Below are 17,360 nucleotides of genomic sequence, written 5' to 3' on the forward strand. Positions count from 1 at the left end.
GCTAGCTCTCTTGCTAGCTCTCTTGCTAGCTCTCTTGCTAGCTCTCTAGGATTACCTACCATAGCTTTAAGCGTCATCTCGTGCAAAATATAAACATTGAGTGACACAAATAGAGACATATGAGAGAGGTCAAAAGGAGACATTTACAGAAGAGATGAGTACTCTAGAGATTCTTGAGGAGAGACTCTCCTGTCCTGAGAGCATTTTGGTATCGTGTTCTCCATTATGGGTAAATTAATAGTACATAGATGGCTTTTATATTTTCGATAATCATAGAAAAATGACCCATTCTGGTCCTTGTTGACACTGTTTTAATGAATTAAGATAATGATGAAAGAAGAAGCCATTTACAAACTGCTGGAAGCAGAGAAGACCTCGCTTAAAGGATATGTTTTGCTGTTTTATGTGTAACATCATTAACAAAATGCTCAACGTCCCTTTGAATTTATGAACTCTTTCCCTGATCTATGACTTTTGTTTTCACAGCTTTACTCCATCATTTTCTGTCCAACCTTCTTGGTTTAGTGCAGTCGCCAAAGATGTTCCAAACAAAGATAAAGACACCATTTCAAAAGAAAAAAAGGATGGTGCAACTTTCGAAATCCCACGTGAGTCCCTGACATGCCAGGATTTTTTTTCAGAGACCAGTTATGATACTGAATATGCAAGCATAGTTAATACAAAGAGCTTGGAGACATTTGTTTCCTATCATATAATTTCTCCACTGTAAAGATGCTTTGCGAACAAAATTAGACCAGTTTGTGCTCAAGTTGCGTATGTGTATAACCCTTTTTACACTCCACTAACATCTGGCTTTTAAGTGAAATTGTTTGATTATCTCCAGCTCTGCTTGGTATCAATGGGAGCACAACGCCCAAGTGTATGTGTGCATTTTCATTGAGGTTGGGCCCAAATCAAATTTTCTTTATAGAAACACGTTTACCAACTGTAAAATCTCACATCTTTTCACCCTCTCCTTAAGACAGCTGAAAGCTTATCCTCTTTGCCACTGCATGGGGCTGATGTTCGCGGTTAAATAAAAAGTTTTAAACTGAATTGATAGTCTCAGAGAACCATTATTAGGATACAGTGTTGTACCATCTGTTGTCATGGTGACACACCTGCCTGCTGAGAGGTACGGCTAAACTGGAAGTTGTAGGCCTCAGAGCATTGATGACTACTGGACGAAATGGGACAGGCTTTTATTTGTTTGTTTTAATGAGTGTACCCAATCAAGCAGCTTCTTTTGGTGTAAAAATGGTATCTGTTTCCGAACCCTTCATGTTTCATCAAAATCACATGAAGCTAACGGAAAGGAGAAGTTTTTTAACAAACTTTTATCATAGTGCATCATGTTTAACTCCTGAAAACAACTCACCAACACTGTTAGACGGCTAATATGATGTCACACTTGTGCTGCAAGACACAACATTTCATTAAAGATGATTTACCATTATACTTTTAATGTGTCAGGACAGTAAAAGAGTAATTAATGCATCTCACTTTTTAGAGATAAATTGTGGCTAACAGTGTTTAATCAGTAATCCTTATCAATTTTTAAAAAAGGATTTCCAGCAGTTGGAATCACAAAGTTGGAATCTCCATGGAGGGATGTGAAATGGACAGAAGAGTGAGTAAATTTGCGCTTCTGTTCTTTCTTCAGATAAATAAATCCCCCCTCTTCCTTTATTCTAACCATTTGAATCATTCCGAAGATCAAAGTCATCATCATTAATTCCTTCCTAGGCAAAAGAAAACCCTGATGAAGACTGTGGGCTCCTACAGGCCGAGTTGTGAGGAAGTGACTCAGGCTCGGGTCCTCCTCTTGGGCCCGGTCAGTTCCGGAAAGTCCAGCTTCATCAGTTCAGTCCAGTCGGCGTTTAATGGAAGAGTCACCAACCGCGCCATGGTGGGCTCCTTCTTGACCAGCTTCACGAAAAAGGTGCATCTGGAACAGCAACGGATTATTTAACCCTTGTGTGGCTTTTTAGATCCCTGCTAGCTTTAAGATTCAAGTCACTATGAGGATTTCACTGATGAAAGGAAGACACCTACATGTAAAATTAGATAACTGGCATGTAACAAAGCATGTTACAAAGCATCCTAATTCTCTAGCTTGCTTTTGTTGTCCATCAATCAAAAAATCAAACATGATCATCTTTAGCTTGAACTGAAGGACACTGTTGATGCAAACCTTCAGTATGACGTGATTCTGACTGCAGCAAAGGATGTTTCATCCCACTAACTTTTGTTTTGTCTGATCCAGCTACAGTCCTTCAACATCCATGCTCAGAAGGGAGAGGATAAATCTGGGCTCGTGCTGTGTGATATTATGGGTTTGGGGGATGGGGAGATGACCGGGCTGACCCTTCATGACATCCTGTCAGTCATTAAAGGCCATGCACCGGAGGGGCACAAGGTAAGCAGGCTGAGCTGGTAATACTGCATTTTTCCATAAAAATATTACAGATATTACAGATATAGGCTGTAGTGAGGGGGGACACAGGTTGAGAAATAAAGATGAAAAAAGATTACTAGCACAGGGGGATTTGAAATTAAAAGTAATGCTAAGATTCAAATCATGTAAAAACCGAAGACAAACAGTTAACTAAAGCAAAGAACAAAACAAAAATCACAGACTGTGCCAGCTGCACACTCTTAGCTCCATAAATATGTGACTATTATTAAGTTAGACTGATGTTTTCACCCTCAGGCCTTTCCTCAAGATGACTCATCAAATTAGGAACAACACGCTGGTGTGTACAACCTGGTAACGCACTGAATGTTTTTCAGTGAATCCTGCTGTGGCACTGTCACCTTATTTTAAAGTGAATCAAAACTTTAAAATAAGGTGACAAACATGCTGTCAAATTCAGTCAAAAGTCAAGACTTTTCGGAGGCTCTAAGTCGTTTAGAAGTTGTTGGTTTTTTTCAATCAAAGTTCTAATGAATTATATCCATGCAGCTGGAGTGTGCAGCACTTATCTCTTATTTCTTAACGCTGAGGTATTTATCTAAACTAGAAGCTAGACTCAAATTTGGCACGGTGGTCTGGCTCACCCCTTAAGTCCTTTGTACTTCACTTCGAGGTTTTCAGAAGATATAACTTTCTTACTTTACTTTACTCTTCATGCAGGAAGTTTCAATTCAAGTTAACTTTTGATGTTTTGAATGAATGTGTCTACCATTATTGAACAGTTTGTTACCTTGAGGATAAACTGTGAGAAAAATGTCACTTTTTACAACACTTTGATCTTTGGTTAGACACTACCGTCCCTCTCATTAGCCTCAGTTGTACTTTGAGTTTAGTGTTTTGCGGGAAACATCCACAGACACACTGGCACACAATGTGAATTGCTTTTCCCAAAGCTAACCTCTTACTGTCCCCCTCTCAGTTTAGCCCAGATCAGCCAGTGACGTCAGAAACTGCTGGCTATGTGAAGACGCCAAGCCTTAAGGAAAAAATCCATTGTGTTGCTTTTGTGGTGGACGCCTCTAAAATCGCAACCTACCCCAAAGGCCTCAGCACCACCTTCAGAAAGCTCAGAGAGCACATCAGCGACCTGGGTGAGCAGACGACAGAATTATTTATGCAGAGAGTCAAAAAGACACTTTCAAAAGCATTGTGATTTGGTCTGTTAGGTGTTCATCAGGTGGCTCTGCTGACCCACGTTGACCAGATTTGTCCAGAAACTGCCAAAGATATCTCTCAGGTTTACAAGAGCCGGAACATTCAAGACACGGTAAGTTGAAACAGACATATAATATTTGGTAATAAGGTAATAAAGTAGTAATTAGATAAGTTTGCAAGGAAATAAAATGCCTCTTTGGACTGGTGTAGTTCCCAACCAGCTGAAGAGACTAAACAAAAGAGATGTGTGCGTGTTTGCAGATGAGAAAAGCTGCAGCTCTTCTGGGTATGTCTCCATCCTACATCGTCCCGGTGAAGAACTACTCGGCAGAGTTGGACCTGCATGTGAACACAGATGTGCTGCTACTTAGTGCTGTTGACCACATCCTGCAATATGCTGACTTGTTTTTCAAGGAGTGTCAACCAAGGGTCCGTTTATACTAATCTGTTTCTATATCGTTTCTATCGCGGATGCACTGTCCGTTTACATTAAAATTAGAGGTGGGCATAGATTAATTTTTTTAATCTAGATTAATCTCACTGAAATCTTGAAATTAATCTAGATTAATCTAGATTAAAATGGCTCATGCAGGGGTCCGACGATCCGCGGGGTTCGCGGAAACAGACGTGTAAACTTTAGTTCCTATCCAAACAATAGTCGTTTAATCCTGAGACTGTTGCAATTGCCGTGTCGAGTGCTTCAATACAATAGTGTAGTAACCCCACGCATACCTTTCTCACTGCAATTAAGTTTTATTTCAGATTTATTTCGGATTTTATTTCGAATTTAGTTTCTTTTTCACAGCTGCCTCTGCTATTCCTGCTCTTCTCAGGTGTACCTAATGTAGTTTTACATCATTTGTAACGTGATGTATATCTTGTATAACAAATTGTAAATAACAAAACGTTTATTCGTGTCCCTGCCCTCTCTTTCCTCATGTTCTTTTCCGCGGGGGTGCTGCACAACCACGGTGCCTTTAAGAATTTAACATTCTAAATGTGACGTCACGAGCTACCAAAGCTACCAAAGCAAATTCTCAAGCGAAGCTTCTCCAGCGGAGGTCGCTCTTGGTGAACACGCAGCATTAGGCAGACCAGCTTATTCACATGCATGGCTCCAGCAGTTTCTCTAGCTTCGCCAACTTCTCATATTCAGCACTTGTTGGGAGGGCCAGGTGGTGCTGCTGTTGAGATAGCGTTGTGTGCAGTGCGTCGCTGTTGCGCCACACGCGCAGTATCCTCCCTGCGGCCACCATATTAGGAGCGCTGTCTGTTCCAACAGAGCAGATTTTGTCAACTATCCCCCACAGATTAGCGACCTCCATAAACTGCCTAGCACAGGCTTCTGCAAAGTGGCGTTCTTCTGTTTTAATCACACCTAACGGCAGACAAAGTACATCAGCCCACACCCGAGCTAAAATATCAAGGTAAAAGTCATCACAGTTTGCTTAGGCTACCTATTTTGACCCAGTTCCCAACCCAACTTTGAGAATAGATTAACGGCGATATTTTTTATATCGCCCGATAAGACTCTCAAATTATCGCAGCACGTTAACGCCGATAACGGCCCACCACTAATTAAAATACTGGAATACGACTTCATAGGTGGAAGGATTCAAAAACGCCGGAGCCCACGTAAGCATTCGCATACGATGCTGATTTTAGCAGTTGTAAACGGGGAGAAACGGGGATACGCAGTGCTGAGCTCTAGGTACTCGGCTTTTATGATGAGAACCCAGGCACAGCAGCAACGCAAGCCGTACATGGAGCACCGCTTTTGGGTTAGACCGGGAAGAAGCAGCGCATGGTGGGACAATTTCGTGGACCAAGTTGTTGTCGCCGAAGAATGGTTAATATAAAGCAGTTGCTCATGCTCCAAATGCAAGGGCGATCATGTGATGTGATGGCTGATTAGTCATGTGACTAGCGAATCAACCGATCCCCGTTTCAGTGTAAATGTAAATAGTTTGCAAGACGCCGACACGAAGAAATGGTGAAATGAATTAATGTAAACAGAGCCCAAGACACACGAGGCAAATGCTTTAATGAATTCCTTTTGGTTTATGCCCTTTTAAGAAATAGCAGTCTTTGCTTTTGTGTCAGTGTCACGATTTGAAAGAGAAGCTTTCATTTGTTTCATTGGTAAGAGTATGACGTTTTTGGGCTTCAAACAAGTGCCATTTGTTCTACCACACCCAGTGAATTAAGAAAACTTGCTTCATTCATCCGGTCCATTGCACTTAATATTTTCTTTCACTGTAGAATTGAATGATGTCCATGAGATCCAGACTTGCAGTCATGGAGGATTAATCTGCCTTTCACCATGGGGTGCACACATTTACTGTCACTCGTTCTACTGTAATCTCTCGTCCATATCATTGATCAAGATGGAGGAGTTTGATCTGCTCTCTTGATCTCTTCTGATCTGCATCAGTGACACACTGAGCTCATCTGATCTCCATTTTATTGTGCTTTATGCTTTCGATTCTGTCTGCCATTTTTATTGTTCTCAATGATTTTGCTTTCTTGAATAACCATTTTTCAACATTGTTGATTTTACTAATGAGATGTGTCAGGTTCCTCTTTGTTTGGATGCACCAGGCTAATTCACACTCTGGATTAAACACAGTTGGATCTTTCGATCTCTTGTGCTCATTGTGTCTGATTGCCATAGTGTATCTCACACCTTGTACAGCCTGAAGATGGTACTTCATATAACACAGTAACTGACGTATAAACTAAACACAGAACGGTTTAAATGCATTGCACTGCAAATGCAAACTAACCAAACTTGCTTAACCATAATGTAGCACTTAAATATCTAGATAACTAAACTTGCTCTATGTAAGCACACCAAGGACACAAAAGTACAGCCTCTAAATGGCTTATTGCACTTCTCCGTTGGTGGTGTCAGTAGTAATTCTCCTGTTATTATGACTTAAAGTTCTCTGGTTTAAGCAGTCACCATTTAGCAATGACAGATTTTAGCTGTCTTTAGTTTTAATGGGATTCTAGTCAGGGCTCGCTACAGTTTAAAACACTCTGTATTTCTTTTCAATCACTTCTTTGTGCTGTTGGATGTGAACTCCAGATTTTTGGTCCCAGACTTCAAAGCCAGTTTCCTGATTTTCAACTGTAAAATGAAACACCAATTTTGATTTTATCATTCCTCTAATGACTACAATACCTGTGTCCAAGTGATCAAAGTATGCCCCACAGCATGATAGAACCTTCTCTATTTTTCTTCATATGGGCTCATTTCATCAGCTTTGATTCTGCATCCACATGTCCCTTGGCATTTTCAAATAAAAGTGTCTTCCTTAGCATTTGCATGTGGAGCTGTATTTGCTTCAGGGTGCAGCATATGTAAAGAGCTAAAGCACCACTACAGGTTATTTCGGTTCAGCACAGTATTTTCTCACTGAGTTTCTATTTAGTACCACATCCTGAAAGCACCTTAGCATTTCTATAACTATGAAACTTCTTGATGGCATGAGCTCTTTAAAAAAGGATGTCAATATATTAAAAGACTGCTTGTTTAGCCTTTGGAAGTATTGTTTATTGTTGATGCCATCTGTAATGTCACAGACAGCTTTATTGTTTTCACAATTGTAATAAAGAAACAGCTGAAAACATTGTGCTACGGAGCACGGCATGTGCCACCAGGAGAAAAAGAAAACCCAGAGGAAATCCGTGAGGACGGTTTTCCAACTTTTTTTTCTCTATTGGTGAAGAATATCAATAAATAATCTATCTTTCTGTCTGTCTACTATACTAAATACTAAAGGAGGCATTGCAGCTTTTCTTTCTTAGAATTTGGAGAATTCAGCCTGCACTTATCATGGCTGCCATTTTGATACTTCTAGGCCATTTCAATCAATTAGGAACTTTCCATAGAAATAAAGACTCTTTGACCTGACCCTGGTAATCTGAGAGGGACTTTTACACATGGACACTATAACATAAGCCTCCACTTCACCACTTGGTACCAAATCTGTGAGTTGACATTTTGTACACACCGAGTAGTTTGTGAATTCATCTTTTGTTTCATCGCAAAGGTAAAGTCGGCGGTTGTAGGTACAGGGGATGCTGTTAAAAATAAATAAAAGCCATTGATCGCGAACATTGCTTTCCGGGGGAAGAATATGTAACGAAGGAAGGGGCGTGTCTGAAACGGGGTGGCTGTGGATTTGGGTGTGTGTGTGGGGGGGGGGGGGGGGATTGCTGAAAAAGTGACATCACTTTTTCACAAAAACGGATTGGGGGATATTCTGGGGGCTATTCAAAAAAAGGGGAGTACTTGAAACAGAGGTTCTGACACTTGCTGGCACTTCGTGTGTACTCCCCACAGTGGGGAGACTCAGAACTAACACCAAAAACGTGAAAAAGATGATTTTGATTATCTATCCCCTTTAAGTCTTCACCAGAGATTCAAAGCGTTATTATTGATCACTCTAAATCAACAGAGGGGGTGGTACAGGCAGCCATTTATGGCTGTCCTTTTTTGCTTCATTGCACCAATTTGCATGTTACAGCACATGACCCATAACAGCTCCTTCTCTGACATACTTTGAATTCATCTGCACAAATGAACTAAACGAGCGAATAAGCTATACCTCGTGTGCAAATTGTGGCGAAACGTGGAAAATGTTTTCTTCTTATGGCCACTTAGGGGCTCCATACTCTAGTCTGAGAGTTCAAGTTTCATTTTTGCAGACTGGAGCACATCTGTAGCCTGACTACGTCATACTCACGATTCTAGTCAGAATGTGAGTCTGATACCGCTGAAACAGTTGCGAGTGGTGACGCAGAACTCACGCGCGGAGTCCATTGTAGTCCATATAATTGTAGTTCAACCGCAGCGGAAATAAACATGGCGACGGAAGAACGCTAGAAGCTATCCATGAAGTTGTCTCAACTCTGGAGATCATTACACAATTAAAACGAGAGCAAGAGGAATGCCTCGTCAATTTTGTTAGTGGCAAGGATGTCGTAGCTCTCCTTCCAACTGGCTTTGGGAAAAGTTTGATTTATCAAATGGTACCGGTATTATGAAAGCGGATGTGGGAAGCGTGATTCGCGAGCTAGAGCCTCGCGAGAGTAAGCATGAACCTCGGCGCATAACCAACGTCATTTCTAAACATTATGATTGGTTAAGGGAACTCCGTTACTCCAATGAATTTAAGTTGCTGGGTAAGGTCCCGCCCTCCATGGAAACGGATTCCTCTTGGGTTTTCCCAGACTGTTTGACAGAGTCAACAGTCGGCTTTCGCCCAGGCTAGTTTCAACCGAACCAGGAGAAAAAATGCCTCTTCGCTCAATTGGATAGACCTACAACCAATCAGAGCAACGTAGTATGTGACGTAGATTAAGCGACACACACTTGTTGTAGGAAGGACGGCAAAAACATCTTTTCTATCGATAAAAGCCTTTATCGCGTTCCTCTGTTCGTCTTTCAAAATGAATGCAATGTGGAGATCCTGTAGAACAGACTCAATGCCAGAATCTACACGCCCTAGCTCTCCAGCGGCAGCAGTGTTCAGCTCTTTAGTGACGTAGTCGATAATGTCCCTATTGATCATCTGTCCATCATCGTATAAAGCCCGCCCTGGCAATCTGATTGGTCCGACCAATTCTTGGTCGGGCATAATGATTTCCCAACTGAGCAGAGCCAGATCGAACCAGAGAGTCTCTGTGAACTGTTAGCTCTCAAAAATTGTAATGTATCCTCCATCTCTAACATTCCTGTGAAAGATTTTGTAACCTATCTCGGCGTAACAATTAACAAAAATCAAAATACTAGATGCTGTCTGAATTTCAACCCCATTATAAGTAAGGTACAGAAAAAGCTGAATTCATGGCTCCAAAGAGACCTGTCGATTAGAGGAAGAATCCTGCTATCCAAAGCAGAAGGCATTTCCCGTTTGACTTATGCTGGCCTGTCTCTTGATGTGAACAAACAGACCGCTGAAGCAGTTGATAATATGCTATGTAAATTTGTATGGAGAAATAGGATTCATTATATTAGGAAGTCAGTTCTAAGGAACTCGTATGAACACGGTGGAATGAATTTTCTTGATTTTTCAACCCTAAATAATACCTTCAAAATAAATTGGATAAAACAATTTCTTAAAAACCCATCCTCAACATGGAACTTTATCCCAAACTTCCTATTTTCTAAACTTAGTGGCCTTAAATTTATTTTACTTTGCAACTACAGCATTGAAAAGATTCCTCTAAAGCTTTCTAATTTCCATAAACAAATGCTTCTTTCTTGGACTTTAATTTATAAGCACAATTTCTCACCTCACAGATATTATATCTGGAACAATAGAGATATATTATACAAAAGAAAATCTTTATTTTTGGAAAAATGGTTTGACCATGGTATTTATTTAGTCAAGCAGCTTCTCAACTCTAATGGCTTTTTAATGTCTTACTCTGAATTTCTCAACAAATACAGTATCCCCATTTCGCCAAAGGAATATGCTATTGTTTTTGACGCTGTTCCGTCTGGTGTGATTATGCTACTTAAAAGCTCCATTACATCTGAACTGTCTTTTTTGGAATTAGACCCTGCTGTCACTACTGTTGGTCAGATTTGCTTTTCTACGAAGAAAAGTAATAACAACTGTAATATACGTGCTTTATTTCAAAAAGACTTAATCTCTGTTCCAAATGTAGTTTCTCACTGGAATAGCCTTACTTCAGACTTGAACTGGAAAAGAATCTGGTGCCTTCCTTTTAAATTTCTGATTACAAACAAGATTAAAGAAGTTTCTTTTAAAATGATTCATAGAGTTTATCCCTGTAAATTATTTTTATGTAGATACAAAAAAGACATTGCTGTGGACTGTTCATTCTGCAACCAATGTGAAGAAGATCTTTATCATCTGTTCTGGTCCTGCCCTGTTTCATGTGCTTTCTGGCAAGATGTTTGTACATTTATTTCCCTGAATATCTTGTCTGATGTGTCTCTTTCATATGTGAATGTGCTGTTTGGGTTCCACTCCTATCCTGCGATCAACAAAGATCATTATTACCTCAACAACTTGCTTACTCTACTTGCAAAATACCACATACACAAATCCAAATTCTCTAATCACAATCCATCATTTTTAATTTTTGAGAAGGAACTCAAGCAATACTTTACAACAATCCAATATTCTTCAAACAAAAAAGCCATCAAGACCACTGAGCTATGCATTTTATATAATATTTTACTGGACTAATTTAACAAAGCTTATATATTATTTTGAACACTGTGACCCCTGGCATTGTAATGTTCTTTGAATTTAACAATATGTGAATGTAATACTATGAATACCTAACTGTTTTTTGAATTTGTAATGACCAATTTTTCAATAAAGTTTATTAAAAAAAAAAAAAAAAAAACAGAGAGTCTCTATTATGAGTAAAAGGGCTGTAAAAGGGCTGTGACCGAACTTCCCGACCAAAACTTTTATGGGCGGGGCTAAGTTCGGCTGGCACCCAGGCTAGCACATCTGCGCTCAGTCAGTGATCTCTGCATCAAGGAAGAGGAGGTAAGAGTGATTTATTAAAGACATGTATGTTTTTTGTGAATCATGCATGTTTTTTTTGTTTTTTTTTCTTTTCTTCTTCTGCAACTGGAGGTTTTGGTGCTGCTGCTTTTAACTTTCGCTCATCTCACAAATTTCCTCTAGGACAGAAAAACGAATTAAAACGCAAACAGTACCCATGAACAGGTGATGCGAAAAATACTCTAGTTTTGGTTTATTTTGCTTGATCTTTATTCATTTTTATGTTAGGCGTGACTTTACTTTGTCAGGAAATCGAAACTTATCACCGCCATGACGCTACGACGCTGAAGTTTGCCTTCCGATTTGCGAATTATATGGATGAGCATAAAGGGCAATTAAACTGCATTTTTCGTAACTTGAGCACCTTAGACTATATCCTGTGTGAAAAAAACATTACAGTTAGACTGCTCAAATCTGCATATAATTATTCTAAAGAGGGTACAGAGTCTTTAATACACATTTTAGGATTTGTGAAAACTTTATTTGGTCGGTGAAAATGCAAAAAGGCCATCGGAGCTTTCTATTTTTTTCATTTGGACCATCCAAAAGCAGAACCTGTATGAAAAATAATTAAATATGGGCTGAATTATTCAGCACATGATGTAAATTCTATCAAACACACAAGTGCAAATAAGACTACAGCAACAAGTGATGAAAAACGTGCACTCAGACCCCGAATCACCTGTTGCTACACCGCCTCCCCGGTAAGAATAGGATCAATCCTGCAGGTTACTAAAGACTGAAGAGTGAACATCAATTTAAAAAAACAGCTGAAATAATTGAAAATCTTGGAGTCTGACATTAAAACCAAACTGAAAGCTGTATGAGTCATTGTGTTTCAATCGTTCACAAAAAGAACAAACTGTAATTTTGTCAACCTTACATTTTATTTAATTAATTCTGGTTTTTCTTTCTGTCTTGTCTTTGTAGATTCAATCGTTAGTAAACAGCAAAGTTTCCTTCAGTATCTTCAAGAAGCTCACATCAGCAGACAAGATGTCCAATCTGATATCTCAGCTAAACAGGAACCGGCAGAGAACTATCTGCTCTCAGCTGAAAAGTGTCAAACTAAAGCTGCTGTACAAAGCCAGCGTCCACGGTTTCACCGGTGCTGCCTTCCATCAGCAATGTGACAACCACTCCCCCACAGTGTCTGTGGGCTATAACGCCTCTGGCTATGTGTTTGGAGGCTACACCAGACAACCTTTTTGTCAGTCTGGGCAGTATGTGAATGATGACCAGGCCTTTCTTTTCACCTTCAGTGGAGAAAAGCTCCTCAAATATCCAGTTGCTAATGCTCCAAATGCAGTGAAAATGATCAACACCTGTGGTCCTTATTTTGGAGAAGCATTGGTTCTTGTCAATGGAAACAAACCAGTAGTGATCAGCAGTCCAGGCAATCATTATAACTTCACTGCTGCAGAAATGCACGGCAATGACCTCAACCTGACTGAGTGTGAAGTCTACCAGGTGGAGGGTAAGTTCTCTATAAAAATGTGGATTTTGTTGTCATAGACATTTATCAGAATAATACTGCTGCATTTAATAAATAACAATCTAGTATTTAATGCAGTATTTCATGTATTGCTGGAACACAAAAACTAATTAGCTGACACCTAATCCGGTCTTAGGTAGAATATAAACAGCATGTGGGGAACAGGGCAGAGTGTTATACTTTTCACTTTGAATCACATAATTCTAATGACACTACGTTCTTTAGATAAGTTATGTAGAACCACCAAAAAGACAACAGTTGAATATATAGTTGTGTATTTCTCACTTATTCACTAAGATTGTTGCATAAATGAGTTTTTCTCTTCAACAGAAACCACTGAACTTGAGAGGCCATGGAGGGCTGTAACCTGGGAATCTAAGTAAGTTGGACCATCACACCATGTCATTAACATTTATTACATTAAAACAAGTTAAAACACTAGCAACTCAAAAAGTCATTAAAAAAAAAACCTTGTTTTAGGCTACTTAGGTTTGAAAAAATTTCACACAATGAGCCAATCAAAATTTCAGTGTAAACTTAACATCCCTCTTCAAGTTTAACTGCCTCGCCCTCTGAGCTCACCTGCTGGCATCCAACCAGCTGGGCTGCTTGGAAATGTTCTGTTGTCAGCTGTACTGATATGCATGAATCCTACATCTGTCCTCAGCCTCAGAGGATTTAAGAGCTCAGAGAAACTATGTAACTATGAGAGTAATGTTTTGTGCTGCAACCAGTTTTTGTTAGGCTATGTTTATTTTGCTCATATGTGACCTGGAGCAGATTTATTTCATGACAGTATGAACAGCACAAGTCACACGAAATACGATTTTTTTCAATCCCGATTTATGCCACTTAGGAACGGGGTCATAAATCGGACACAACACCAGTCCTCTCCTCACTGGTTTCCTACATTGAAAGCAGTGTATCACTCTCAGTGTGTTAATATTACATTATTAATTTTTTTGGGGGGGGCTTTTTATGCCTATTGTATAGGACAGTGGAGAGAGACAGGAAGCAGAGGGCAGAGAGAGGGGGAATAACACGCAGCAAAGGGCTGTCCGATCAAGGATTCGAAACATTGACATGTTTTGAATGAAGATGTCGGTCTCCAAGTGCAGTTACTTAAAATGAATATTTACAAAAATGTAAACACAGTGATCAATAGTACACATGTATTACTACGAGTTACACTGTGTACATCTCTAGCTCGGTCCATTACTGTTGATGAGAAAGCATTGTTGTTAACGTACAGCTACACTGCTAAATAATTTCCCTCTTGGATCAATACAGTAACTATCTATATTTATATGTAAAGTATTTTTTAGTATGTCTCCTTTAAATTTCATCATGTCTTTGTACAGAAAGAGGACCGAGCTGATGGAGAGCATTAAAACTTACAAACCCACAGTCAGTTCTGTGTCCCAGGCCCGGGTTTTACTCATTGGACCAGTTGGAGCTGGAAAGTCCACCTTCTTTAACTCCATCAACTCAGTATTCAGAGGCCACGTCACCAGCCAGGCCATATCAGGCAGCTCCACCACCAGCCTCACCACACAGGTCTGTGCCATCCTCTCAGTTGCTTCTGTTTCCAGCGTTCGATGTGGAAATGAAAATACTGCCCCAGCATCTCTTTTGCTCTACTACTCCATCTCTTTCTGCCCAACAGTTTCGCACCTACTCTCTGAAGGCTGGGCGAGAAGGGAAGCCTCTGCCAATCATCTTGTGCGATACCATGGGGCTGGAGGAAGGCAAAGGGGCGGGGCTGGATATAGATGACATCAGCAGCATCCTCGAAGGTCACCTGCCCAACTGCTACCAGGTACAGCATTTCATAACATTCTGCATTCTATGAACTGAAACATGGATTTGGCTGTGGCTCACTCAAACTGCTCTGTTGTTTTTCCTGAAACATGGACTCAGTTCAACCCCTCCGCTCCTCTGCATTCAGAGGTTCATGGCTATCGCAAGTCCCCAGGTCTCAGAGACAAGATCCACTGTGTGGCTTATGTTATCGATGCCTGCAAGATCTCCATCATGCCTGCAAAGCTGGAGGAGAAGCTGGATGCTATCCGCAGAAAGGTCAACTTGAAGGGTCAGTAGAACCGACTCCTGCTTCGGTGATTGTAATTTTAAGCACGGACAGTTTTCCATTTTTAAAAGCTAATCTAAACCACGACAAATTATTTTTAAAAGCACTCAGTCCGTGCCTCAGAATGCTGACGGCATTTTGGAAATGCTCTCTGCTTGTTTTCTAGGTATTCCTCAGCTGGTTCTGCTTACCAAAGTAGATGAAGCCTGCCCTTTGGTGAAAGAGGATGTGACCAAAATCTATGCGAGTGGCTACATAAAAGACATGGTGAGCATTTTAAAACAGAAAATACTTGCAGATTAGACTTTTAAGTCGTTTGTTTAAAACTTTTTGTACTGTGCTTTGTGTGATCCAGTTGCAAGAGGCCAGTGAGCGGCTCGGTGTGCCGCTGTCCTGCGTCGTTCCAGTAAGGAACTACAGCGAGGAGTTGGAGTTGGACCTGAACTGCGACATCCTGCTGCTCAGCGCCGTCATTCAGATGCTTCGCTTTGCTGACAACTACTTTGATGAGCTCAGTGACCGACTGAGCAGCGTTGAAATGAAAGAATGATGATAATTTGTGCAGGAGATGCAGCTGATGAATGACTGTATCCCTCAAATGTCATGTCCATGGGGTTTTCCCCATGTTATGAGTTCTTAGTTTTGTGTTTATCATGTTTTAGTTTATTTCATGCCTTAGTTTTCTTAGTTCTGGTCACGTCACGTCATCCGGCTCAGCCGTGTTTTATGTTAACCTTGTTCTCTGTTTGAAAAATAAATCAAGTCTTGTTTTTGAAGTCTGCATCCGTGTCCTTATGCCTCGCAACCCACGAAACATCACATCAAAATGATGATACGACTCTGTCCCTTAGTCCCTTTGAACTTTGTACACAGCAAATAACAGCGTACATCTGAGAATGTAACACTGGTTTCTCTCTTCTTAAAAGACCACAAGGTTTTATTCTGAACTGTAATCTTTAACACATTTTGGTATGACATTAAACCTTGTTTAGCTCTACCTTCTGGCACATGCTGCTGTGTAAAGCAGTAAAAAAGCTTTTTGTACTTTTTACAAGGTTTTTGTAACTAGATTTGCTTTATGATTGGATAAGGGAATATTCAAATTGTTGTGATATTACTTCGGGTACTTTCCCCCTTGGTTTAATGGGTCCTATTGCTAAAAGTAATTTTTTTTCTATCAGTTTCTTATGTGTAATCATGTTGTGTTTTTCTGTTATTTATGTCAACTTGAATAATTTCTTTATCACTGTCTTGCTGGTTACAAAGAAATAAAGTTCTGAACCTCTCTTCAAATGCTTTGATATCATTAAAAATGATTAACGGGAATAAGAATTCTTGTGGTTAGCAAAAGCACAGTTGAACTAAACTGAAACAGTGCGGATCAGACCTGTTTTACAGCTGTAAAAAATTTAAAAAATATGAATGTGCAGCAGTAAATAGTTTTCTAATTCTTACATTTTGACTATTGAGGGAAATCCTCAGAAATAAAGAAACATCATAATAGAAATGTGCTGCTACTCAATGAGAGAAATCTGGTCATAAAGGGACGCTTTCAAATTGTGTCACCGTGGTCAATAAAGTAGTCCTGACCCTAAGCCTTATAATTCATTACGAATGACAATCTATATCCAAATTATCAAAAAAAATAAAGCTTATTTGTGGCTGATAATTAATGGAGCTAAAATATATGTTCTTCACTTATAATCGCCTGAAAGTGAAAATAAGATAAGCATGAAAATCTGGACTTTAGGTGTTGAGGTAAAAATTAAAACATTTGAGATGGACCTACTGGCACGAGTGGAAGAAACTTTTGTAATATAATAGTGAAATTTCATGTGAGCTGTCTTTGAGGAATTCATTTTTCCATGTATGTGTTCAGTCTACATTTTGAAACCAATCCTCAGCAGCTTAATTTAACCTGTTGTTTGAACATTTTGTTAAATTTAATTTGATCTTATTTTGTTTTATTTGTCCTTTAGTTAATCACATAGGTCCGACTGAGACACAAGCTCTCCTCTCTCAGGGAATCTTGGTCAAGATGGCGGCATAAAACAAAACTTCAAATAAAAATTGATAATTTCAGATGTTTGTAAGATATCAAATGACGAGTAAAAAAAAAGAAAGAAAGACTAAACCAACTAAATCCAACATGTTTCTTAACCTGTCAAACCTATATAAAACAGAAACAGGTTTTTCTTTGAAACAGTTCCCAAAAGGCCCTTAAAAGCAAGAGGAAAGTGTCACCGATGATATTTGGAAGGTCATTCCACGCATAAGGAGCAGAGAGGGATAAAGCAGTTTTGTCCTTCTCTGGCTGCATTTTGGGAACATTTGAATAAATCCTGGTTGTAGATTTGGTATCATTCTGGCTGCTTCAATAAGATATAAAGCTGGATATGTAAGGAGGTAGCTTACTGAACAATATCTTTGCATAAAATAGCAACATGTGCATTTCCCTTCCATGGTTTAGAGACGACAATTCCTCTGGTTATGCGTTCAGAGGTTTACGACAGACAAACTTTAAAGTTTGGACAGTACATATCTGATGACTAAGCCATTATTTTCAATTTCAGGGGAGAAAAG

At 39.7% G+C, this 17,360-nt stretch overlaps 2 protein-coding genes across 2 annotated transcripts; both read left to right on the forward strand.

Moving 5' to 3' along the window:
• Window positions 1-1,552: 1,552 nt before the first annotated feature.
• On the forward strand, window positions 1,553-5,777 carry ifi44g (interferon induced protein 44g). Its single transcript, XM_075485694.1, has 7 exons — window positions 1,553-1,630; window positions 1,747-1,942; window positions 2,267-2,419; window positions 3,396-3,567; window positions 3,643-3,743; window positions 3,893-4,054; window positions 5,651-5,777. The coding sequence occupies exons 2-7, from the start codon at window positions 1,763-1,765 to the stop codon at window positions 5,675-5,677; spliced, it is 795 nt and encodes a 264-aa protein (XP_075341809.1). The 5' UTR covers window positions 1,553-1,630; window positions 1,747-1,762; the 3' UTR covers window positions 5,678-5,777.
• Window positions 5,778-11,142: 5,365 nt separating this feature from the next.
• On the forward strand, window positions 11,143-15,327 carry LOC142399869 (interferon-induced protein 44-like). Its single transcript, XM_075484413.1, has 8 exons — window positions 11,143-11,175; window positions 12,124-12,670; window positions 13,019-13,067; window positions 14,050-14,245; window positions 14,355-14,507; window positions 14,609-14,780; window positions 14,944-15,044; window positions 15,133-15,327. The coding sequence occupies exons 2-8, from the start codon at window positions 12,190-12,192 to the stop codon at window positions 15,325-15,327; spliced, it is 1,347 nt and encodes a 448-aa protein (XP_075340528.1). The 5' UTR covers window positions 11,143-11,175; window positions 12,124-12,189.
• Window positions 15,328-17,360: the final 2,033 nt, after the last annotated feature.

Source organism: Odontesthes bonariensis, chromosome 15, assembly GCF_027942865.1.
Source record: "Odontesthes bonariensis isolate fOdoBon6 chromosome 15, fOdoBon6.hap1, whole genome shotgun sequence".
Lineage (NCBI taxonomy): Eukaryota > Metazoa > Chordata > Actinopteri > Atheriniformes > Atherinopsidae > Odontesthes > Odontesthes bonariensis.

Excerpts from the sequence above, each read along its gene's own strand:
- ifi44g (XM_075485694.1), top strand. The coding sequence starts at position 1,763 with ATGAAGACTGTGGGCTCCTACAGGCCGAGTTGTGAGGAAGTGACTCAG. Across the intron at positions 1,943-2,266 it reads TGACCAGCTTCACGAAAAAG|CTACAGTCCTTCAACATCCA; the intron begins GTGCATCTGGAA and ends TGTCTGATCCAG. Across the intron at positions 2,420-3,395 it reads ATGCACCGGAGGGGCACAAG|TTTAGCCCAGATCAGCCAGT; the intron begins GTAAGCAGGCTG and ends TCCCCCTCTCAG.
- LOC142399869 (XM_075484413.1), top strand. The coding sequence starts at position 12,190 with ATGTCCAATCTGATATCTCAGCTAAACAGGAACCGGCAGAGAACTATC. Across the intron at positions 13,068-14,049 it reads GCTGTAACCTGGGAATCTAA|AAAGAGGACCGAGCTGATGG; the intron begins GTAAGTTGGACC and ends GTCTTTGTACAG. Across the intron at positions 14,508-14,608 it reads ACCTGCCCAACTGCTACCAG|TTCAACCCCTCCGCTCCTCT; the intron begins GTACAGCATTTC and ends ACATGGACTCAG.